Source organism: Mandrillus leucophaeus, unplaced genomic scaffold (assembly GCF_000951045.1).
Source record: "Mandrillus leucophaeus isolate KB7577 unplaced genomic scaffold, Mleu.le_1.0 Scaffold217, whole genome shotgun sequence".
Classification (NCBI taxonomy): domain Eukaryota; kingdom Metazoa; phylum Chordata; class Mammalia; order Primates; family Cercopithecidae; genus Mandrillus; species Mandrillus leucophaeus.
The window spans coordinates 2,613,691-2,623,636 of record NW_012102221.1 but is presented as its reverse complement, the minus strand read 5'-3'; the positions used below and the strand labels follow the sequence as shown (position 1 = coordinate 2,623,636).

General features: G+C 44.1%; 1 protein-coding gene across 3 annotated transcripts in view; it reads left to right on the top strand.

Moving 5' to 3' along the window:
- The window catches only part of FAM149A (family with sequence similarity 149, member A), a 90,222-nt gene extending 85,956 nt beyond the window's left edge, over positions 1 to 4,266 (top strand). For 2 of the 3 annotated variants that reach the window (XM_011980782.1, XM_011980783.1), the window contains one exon: positions 3,509 to 4,266. In XM_011980782.1, coding sequence (XP_011836172.1) covers positions 3,509 to 3,582 — 74 coding nt within the window. In that variant the 3' untranslated portion in view covers positions 3,583 to 4,266. The remainder of the gene's footprint in view (positions 1 to 3,508) is intronic. The other variant, XM_011980784.1, reaches the window with a different exon arrangement.
- The last annotated feature ends 5,680 nt before the right edge of the window (positions 4,267 to 9,946 follow it).

The following is a 9,946-nucleotide window of genomic DNA, read 5'->3' as shown; positions in this document are numbered from 1 at the left end:
CTCACCGCAACCTCCACCTCCTGGGTTCAAGCGATTCTTCTGCCACAGCCCCCCACTGAGTAGCTGGGATTACAGGCGTATGCCACAATGCCTAGCTAATTTTTGTATTTTTAGTAAAGATGAGGTTTCACCATATTGGCCAGGCTGGTCTCAAACTCCTGACGTCAGGTGATCCACCCATCTCAGCCTCCCAAAGTGCTGGGATTACAGGCATGAGCTACTGTGCCTGGCCCAGGTGTTGCTTTTAACACAATTGTAGATGCTTGGGGGGAAGTAGGTGCCCAAGTTAGCTTATCAATCATGGATGGGGTATCAAGCACTCACTCTGTGCCAAGGTCTGTGCCGAAGGCTGGGATTCAAACAGCAGGGGTGTTTCTGTCTGTGCCTCAGGGAGCATTGAGCCTGGCAGGCAAGCTGGAAAAGGCTGTGAGGGGTGAGCAGGACCACTTGACTCCCCTGTCAGGTGGCTGGAGGGTGCCGAGGCTTCCTGGAGGAGATGACCATCACAAGGGATGTGAGAGAGAGGGAGTGAGGACTGGCGGACGACTCTGTGGATGGCCAGCGGCGGGTGGTGCTGAGAGAGGGAACTGGAGAGATTCTGACGAGTTCGCTTTTGGGGACGCTGACTGTGGCACGCCAAGCGGAGACGTCCAGTAGGTAGTTTGGGCACACATAGTGGAGGTTTGGAGTGGGAATTGGGTTCTGAATTTGTTTTAAATCTTCACTGTTAATCATTGACCAAATGCCAAGTCAGTGTATTCTCTTATCAGTAACTTTTTGCTTTGAAATACGCTATTCATTTCTTCTACAATTATAAAAGTAATACATTATCAAAATAGACAACTTACAAAACACAAAAATCCACCGAGGAAAACACGGCCGATGCCCCTGATCTCACCACGTAGAAAGAACGCGGCTCAAAGGTGCGAGCTGTGATGACGGGACGATGAGGCGCATGCCCCATGCAGACGTCCCCAGGCCCCAGGTGAGGCTGCAGGTGAGGCGCGCGCGGCCTCACACACAGATTAGAGATTGGGAGCAGAAGGCATAAGTCTTGTCCCTCAAAAACGAAAAGCTGTTTCTGTCCTCCTAAGCACTCTGTCAACGTCAGCCCACCACGCTGCTCACACAGGGAGCCGCCTCTCTGGCCACCAGCTTAGGCAGCCCACCACGATCTGCTGGGACATTCGGGAATGAATTAAACACCAGAGTGGATTCATGTGGCACCTTTGGAATATCACTCACTGCCTTCTGGAAGAGGAGGTGGGGGTAGAGCCGGTGTGGGGGGAACTGCAGTGACCCTGGGGGCGCCCACAGGAGGTACATTAACACATGCAGTCACATATGGCCGCTTAACTCATGCAGGACCCAGAGAACGGTCCACACCAGTCATCTGCGCCTCACTGCCTCTTAACTACTGACCCAAGACAAAAGAGCTATTAGAAGGGAGAACACAGCCAACCAAATGCACAGCTCTAAGAGGTTCTGCATCTATAATGACAAGCTAACATTTAGTTCTTTGGTTCAAAATATTTCCCCTCCTTAACCATTTTTTAACACTGCAAAGCTCATCCCCATCTGGGGAGTGCTAAGGGTATGTCCAGGCACCCTCAGGATCAGGCTGGCTTTTCTTCCTTTCCACCAGGTGCACAGGCAAACTGGCCACAGGGGACTCCCGGGAGCTCCATGCGGCTCGGCACGGCCTGTGCGGCCCGGAAGGGAGGGCAGAGATGCCCAGGGCTGTGGGTGCCGGCCTGTGCATTCCGGAGGAGGCCGTGCCTGGTGGTGGTGAGAGACGCAGGCCTTGGCACGCAAGTCCGAGCTCTGCTGCTGGGTGCTGTGGGACCAGGCATTCCCTGCGGGTCTCAGCTTCCGTATCTGTAAAGTGGGAGGAACGCCTCACTCAAGGACTCCTGAAGGGATTAAATAAAACACGGAGCAAGTAACACGGTGCCTGGTGCGTAACAAGCCTCAGCATATCCAAGGACTCATCCTGATCGCCCATGAGCCTATTGAAGGTCAACCCTGTCTCATTTAAAAAACAAGACTGTGCATCCAAGTCCGGGTAGGGTGACCCTGTCCAGGGCCAACCCCCACCTAGAACCAGCCAGGCTTGTGCTGCTGGAGAGAACTGGCCAAGCCAACGCACTCAGGACCAGCAGTGAGCAGCCTCCGAGCCCGCAGAACAGGCAGGGCCCCTGACAGGCAGGCTGTGTGCAGAGGCCCCTGGGGCACCGAGGGGCAGAAAACCTCCTGGGGAAAGAGGCCCTTTCACCCGCCCAAGTGCAACCCTCCCCACTGAACACCGGATCTCCCAGCACTGTTTGGCCTTCAGGCACATTTTAAACACTGAACAGAGGGACAGAGGGACCTGTGTTCCTTGATGTTTCGTCTTTGTTCATCCATCGGTCGTCCTCCAAATCAAAGTCCAGAAGCTTCTGCACTAATTTCGAGGTCAGGCTGAATCTTGAGTCATGAACAAAACTGTTTCAATTTTCCTCTAACTCTGTGTAAGTCTTCGTGGAGCTTATCATAAGCAGGATCCTCATAAGGGGAATTTCTGAATCATTTCGATCAGTGATTCTAAGAACCACATCTTTCTGTGGTCCTTCTCAGTGGCACAGCTCTGCGGGAGACATTCCCACGCAAAAGCCAGGCCTCGGGAGCACCTGATCTCAGGCCGGATGTTGGTTCCATGCAGCGTGCGGTGCTGCCTTCCTTCAGTCACACCCACGCTCCTGTCTTCCTTCTCCTTCAGTCACACCCACACTCCTGCCTTCCTCCCAGCCTTCCTGACACCCTTCCCCATGTAACCCACATCCGCCTTCATGATGGCATCCAACACGGCCTGGCTCCCAGGGTCAGGCCCAGATGCACTGCTTCAGAGGAGGCACTCTTATCAGTAACTCTGAGACAGCTATTACTGATGGTCAAAGGTCATTTCTATATCTGCAAAAGTGATCGAGGGTCCATAAGAGGGACCTTCCTGTCTTTCTGGGGGTTTATTTTCTTTTTCTCTGGCAAGCAGGCCACATAACCTCCTTGCTAGCTTTGCATCCAGGTCAAAAAGCACTGGGAACTACTAACTTACCAACTTTTATTATTTCTGTGATAGAAAAAAAAAAGGAGCCAAAGGGGTATCCCAGGTAGTGGGAAGGATCCCTTAAAGTACCTGGCGTTGCACCTGCCCCTGGGAAGCAGTAGAACTGCCAGGAAGTAGAGCTCCCTCAGCCTCCTGGGCCAGGACTCGCCTCTGCATAGAAGCTTCTTGCAAATCCACCAGCTCGGAAGGACACACGGCCTGCATCTCGACTTGGTTTTGGGGGAGCGCCCTTCCTTTTTCTCAGGACCCTAATTGGGAGTTTTTGCATATGACTGTTTCCTAATTTATACAAAAGTGTATTAATAAAGTATTTTTAAGTATTTGCATGGAATGTACAAAACAGCCATTCTGAGTAGTTGCCTTTGTAACATTTAATGAGAATTACCTCTTGCTTGCTGTTTCCAGGTTCACAATATGTGCCTAAATCTTTTCAGAGGACAACCTTGACTTTAAAGAAGAGATTCCAAGTGACATCTTGAAACCACCTCACCAGAACCATTGGCGCACTCATGGTCTCAGCACACCACTTATCGCTTGAAAACTGGAGGAACAAGTGTTCTATTTATCTGTGTGTCTGACAGTGTGAGATGCTAGACTGAGAAAAATGCAAACAAATAAATCACTTAATTTTGAACACTTTGCATTTTAAAGAGAGTAAAAGTCAGATCCACCAAGCTGCCTTGCTCAAAGCATCTCCAAGGTTCTGTAGGCTTTGCTCAGAAGACCCTGATGTGTGTTTACAATCCGTCATTTTATCAATGATACACAAACATAATTAGCATGTGTTTGTACTCACACACTAATTACATATAAGAATATATTATCTAGGGACATGCCATTTATAACTTTGTACTCTGATGTATTTTCTAGTCTCATTCTGTTAGTAATTCCGTCAAAATCGTAGACACTAGTAGATATTAGTATTTGAGACAATATGTCAGTCTGAATAAGACTCAGATTGTTCTAGTCATGCTGACTTTCTCATACATTTTTAAAAAGTGCTTCAGCCATGAACCTTTTTGAGAAATGTCAGTGGTGAAATCTCTCAAGCTAATTTTCTTTTTCTAGTTTCCATCTTCAAATTCAGACGGTTCATGTGAAGTACCCCACATTTATTGATCTTAGGGTTGAATGTAAATATAAACGTAATTAAAAGCTATGGCAGATGATGTCATCTTTATTGTTTACAGTCGAAGCTCCTCCGTGGGAGGGGAGCCTCGCACCCTCCACGTGCCATCGGGAGCTGGCCTTTGCTCAGACGCCACCTCTGCAGTGACGCCTTCCCAGAGCCCTCGTCTCTTCTTGCTCTGTCCTCCTGCTGTGCTTGGCTTTTCTTCAGAGCATGTATCCCCATCTAACATTACTGTAGAAAACAGAGCAGAGAGTGGGAAGAGGAATTAGCAGAGCTGAGGCTCCAGGCATGTCTTTCTCTTGTCCCTCTCCCCACTGTTTCTCTTGATCGTGATTCAGGTCCTTACACTCATTTTTATATTCTCAGATCTCAACTCAGCTAATTTCTTCTTTTCTGTCAGATAATTGCATTTTGTCAGTCTAATTATTACCAATCCAAACTGTAACTTTATAAGGTTATATATAAAGATGAGCATATTTATAAACTTAGATTTATAAACTATATACACACATACTTATATGTATCATATAAATGCATAATAAATTATTTTCAGACGATTTCTGGCTGTAAGGTGGAGGGATCCCATTGCCTACTTGTAGATGTCTGGAATTTTAAAAGATGTGTTCAGACTAACGCTAATGTTGTCCTTTATCACAGAGTGACAAAACAAAAATGACCCCAGAGCCCTGCCTCTGTTTGAATATTTCTCCTTGACCTTGCTGACTCCATTTCTTTTTTGCTTTCTTTTTTTCGAAACGGAGTCTCATTCTGTCACCCAGGCTGGAGTGCAGTGGTACGATCTCAGCTCACTACAACCTCCGCCTCCTGGGCTCAAGCGATTCTCCTGCCTCAGCCTCCTGGGTAGCTAGGATTACAGGTGCATGCCATCACACCCAGCTAATTTTTTTGTATTTTTAGTAGAGATGGGGTTTCACCATGTTAGCCAGGCTGGTGTCGAACTCCTGACCTCAGGTCATCTGCCTGCCTCAGCCTCCCAAAGTGCTAGGATTACAGGCGTGAGCCACTGCTCCCGGCCAGCTGACTCCATTTCTATAGCAATGAGACACATGAGGCAGCAGCAGCAACAGTGACCACCGGGTCCAGGCCTCTTTTCCATGGTCGCAGCTCCATGCATCTGGGGAAGATTGCTAATGCTTAGTTTTCTGCACAAAGCAAACCAAAGCATTTTTGAGAATTTTCTACATTATTCCTAAACATTAGCAATAGAAACTTTTAAGAGCAAATGCCAGTCCTAATTTAGCAGCTCTCACACTTGAGGAATAGTTAGATATGTGAGTAGCCTGGAGCCCATGTTATAGGGCTGCTGGTTAGGTGCACTCTGGTGCGTCACTACTGCTCAAAGCGTGACCCACTTGTTCTTTCAGAACCACTCAGGGTATTTTATGTCCATTTCCAGGAGCCATCCAACTCCTTCCCCACTCAGTCCAAACTTCCTTTTTTTTTTTTTTAAACTTTAAGTCCAGGGGAACATGTGCAGGTTGTTACACAGGCAAACTTGTGTCATGGGAGTTAGTCGTACAGATTACTTTATCACCCAGGTATTAAGCCTAGTGTCCATTAGTTACTTTTCCTGATTCTCTCCCTCCTTTCACCCTCCATCCTTTGAGAGGCCCCAGTGTATGCTGTTCCCCTCTGTATCCATGTGTTCTCATCATTTAGCTCCCACTTAGAAGTGAGAACGGATGGCATTTATTTTTCTGTTTCTGCATTAGTTTGCTAAGGATGATGACTTCCAGCTCCAGCCACGCCTCTGCAAAGGACATAATCTCATTCTTTTCTATGAGCTCAAGCTTCGTAATAGGGAAAACACTGGATATTCAGTCTAAACTAACATTAAGGTAGGGTATCCAGGATAAAATGTTTTTTCTTTGAAAACCACTGAATATACTTTATGGTAACTTTATCTTGTTTGGCTTCAGAGGTTTGCAAATAAGAATCTATTATTTATATATAGGTAAAAAACAAAATATTTTAAAAAATAGAACCAGTTCCAGTGACCTTGAGTCTTCTAAACATTTAAATTGGAAGATAAAGTACCATTTTAGAGATTACATAGATACTTGGCCCTGTCATTGATTTTAAAAATGACCTTCTCATTGCACTGATTTTTACCCCTATGTTAAAGTTAGTATTTTATTTATACATTACATTAGATTTAGAGATTAGTAAATAATGCTTATATCAAGGATGGTGCTTTTTAAGCTAATTAGGTAAAAATTAGAGCAGTGTTTTTATAATCTACTTTAATAAATGAGTCTTAGAATTAATCTGTTAAAAATTAGAAAAATTGAACTACATCTGAGATAGATTTTTAAATTCAGATTAGTGACTACATTAATTAAAATGTCTGTTTATCCAAAACCAAAGGAAGAATGAAGAAATTTTAATCTAAGAAAATGTAAAATACCGTAGAAAACTGCTAGATTTTCTGAATTTAATATGAAAGGAAGTATCCATATTGATATTATTCTGAACTAGATGAAATTTCTATGCCAATTCAGAAGTACATTTTTATATATCATTTGGGTATTATATTTTTATTGTTTTCTTATAACTACAGATCATTGTGTAGGATTTTTGATTCCTTAATTTCTAATAAAATATAAAAATGTCAAAAGAGTTTTCAAAAATGTGTTACATTTATAAAAGTATGTTTAGATTCCCAATTTTTGTATCATTTGGCAAATACCTCTCTGTTCTACATTTTCTAATACAGAGGTATTTGTTATTTCTACCTACGTAGCAAACTTTCCCCAGTAAATTCAAAGTGTATGTCCATATGTATTTGCAAAGGCTTTTCATAATTTATGAATACTCCATTGTAATGTTTGTTTCGGAAGATTATGCTCCTGTGTGGTAATCATCATGGATTTGATTTCATCAGACATTTATTAAGCACTTTCTTGGTGTAAGATTTTGTTCTAAGCATTATGTTGAACAAGACAGTCTTTGGCCTAAAAGTACGTAGATTCTAGTGGAGGAGGCAGACTATAAACAATTAAATAAAAACCTAATACAGGTCAGGTAGCAGTAAGTGCTATGAAGAAACAAAGCGAGGCAGGGTGACGGAGTGGAAGGAGCTGAACTTTCCATCGAGCGGCTGGGGACGGCCGTGTGGCAGAGGTGATATTTGAGCAAACCCCAAAGAAGATGAGAAAAGAAGCCTTGGAGATGTCTGGGGAGAAAGAATTGTAGACAGAGCAAAAGACATGTGCCTAAACCAAGAGTCCACCTGGAATGTTTGAAGAACAGCAGAGACGCCAGTGCCTGGGATGCAGTTGGCAAGGGAGTGAATAATAGGAGCTCAGTGAGGTAACAGGAGCTGAGGGACTGAGGTCCCTTTTGGACTATGGGAAATCTTAAGTAGTCTGAAATAAGAAGCCACTGGAACAGTTGAGTTTTGAGGATAGAATGATATAATCGACAAGAGATGATCATGTTTCCGTCAAATGATAGTGGTGAGAATCCCAGGACTGGGGATGTGTTTTGAAATTTGAGCCAAAAGATTTGCAATTGGATGAGAGTTGGAGTGTGTCTACAAAAAGATCAAGAATGCCTCCAAGGCTTTTGGCTTCACGCTTGGAAGGATGGTGTTGGCATTCACTGAAATTGGAAAGACTGCAAGGGGAACACGTTTGGCAGCATGAGGGACATGTTATGTGTGAGGTGCCAATGAGATGCCTAAGTGGAGATATTGAGATATTTGGATATCCACACTTGGGTGTGGAGGTGAGGTATAGACTGGAGGTATAAATTTGGGGATTGTCAGCATGTAGATGGTATTTAAGAACTGAAACGGATGAAGTAACCAAGAAAATGAGTGTAGAGAAATGGAGGAAAAAGGAGTTCTGAGCCTTGTGCTTTCTAACATCTAAAGGCTTGGGATGTGAAGGAAAACCAGCAAAGCAGACTGAGAAAGAATGACTGGTGAAGGGAAATAAGAGGAGAATATGGTATCCACAAAGTGTGTGTGTGTGTGTGTGTAGGGGAAGTGTTTCAAGGAAGCCATAGGGACTTAAGTATGTTGAATGCCGTTGATGAGTCAATTAAGATAAGGTCTGAGAATCAGACTAAAGGTTTAGCCACATGGAAGTTACCGGTGGCCTTGACAAGATCTGCTATGTGAATGGACAAGGCGAAAGTCTGCTTGCAGTGGGTTTGGGAGAAAAGGAGAGAAATTGAAGACAGTAGTCATGGGCAAGTCTTGTAGGGAATTTTTCTGTACAGAGAGGTAGAGTAATTTGTGTGTGTGTGTGTATGTGTGTGCATGCACATGTTTTTCCTAGTAAGGTTCATCTTGATGAATGTCTTCATTATTCAGTATCAAAATGTTGATCCAAAAAGAAAGATAGCTGTAGTGTTCTCTGGAGGACGTGTGGGGTGTATTCCCACTGGAAAATTAAAGAAAAAGCTGACAGAGCTGAGTGAATAGTAAGTTATAATTCAGAGTAAGTTAACATTCAGAGAAGGATACACCTTGTGAAGTATGTCTTCAGAGTTCACAAAAAGAACACTGTGGGGGTGAAAGTTTTAGCTTAGAGGGCAAAATATTTCAAAAATACACAGAATCAAAATGATGTTAAAAATAAATGAGGCATTCCACTACTGTTTATTGAAGAATAGTTCATGTGAAACTGACCTACTGAGAACAACTATATAAAAGCTGTAAATGGACAAGAAACAGCTCTTTGGAGGTACACGTGGACACCCACATCCACACCCACCCAACCCCCCAGCACAAAGCAGCATAACTTCAGGAAGCAAATTGGGAGACAACAGGAATAATACATTGAGGTGAACCCCATATTTGCTACTGTTTTCTTTCCCTGTATCAATATATTTTAGACTAATAATGGGGCATAGAGACCAAGAAAAAGGGATACCCTCAAAATTTGTGACAAGCTCACTAGACTGCCAAAAGGAATGATGTTGGGAAATGTCTCAGACTTTGAATTGACAACCTTGAAGGACTAGACTCTAGGAGTCAGGGCAAACTCAGTACAGACGAGTGCTTAAAACACTGGAAGCAGAACCTAGAATCAATGAAACCTCTGTTTACATCCAGGTTATATGCCTGTACTTTATATGACCGTACTTTATACTTTATACTTTGTTTGCCTGGGTATCACCAGTGGAGCCTACAAAACCACAAATATTGCAGAATGGCAAATGTTGCAGCCTGAACATTCCTCTGGAAGCTTGGTCTCAGAGGGGCACCCGGCTGTATGAGGTGTCAGTTGGCCCCTACTGGGAGGTGCCTCCCAGTTAGGCTACTCGGGGGTCAGGGACCCACTTGAGGAGGCAGTCTGTCCGTTCTCAGATCTCAAACTCCATGCTGGGAGAAGCACTACTCTCTTCAAAGCTCAGTTGGAAATGCAGAAATCACCCGTCTTCTGCGTCACTCATGCTGGGAGCTGTAGACTGGAGCTGTTCCCATTCAGCCATCTTGGAACTTCTATTTTCGAGAGTTATTTCTTTCAAGAAAAAAGGGAGCCGGCAAAGCTGAAATTTGTAAAGCAAGCTGGAAGGCTGGAAATTCAGGTAAGAGTTCAGTATTGAGTCTGAAATCCATAGGACAAGGCAAGTAGCCTGGAAATTGTGGCAGGGTCTCTGTGTTGCCATCTTGAGGCCAGATTCTTTCTTCTTCAAAAAACCTCAGTCTTTTTTTTTTTTCTTTTTTTTTTTTTTTT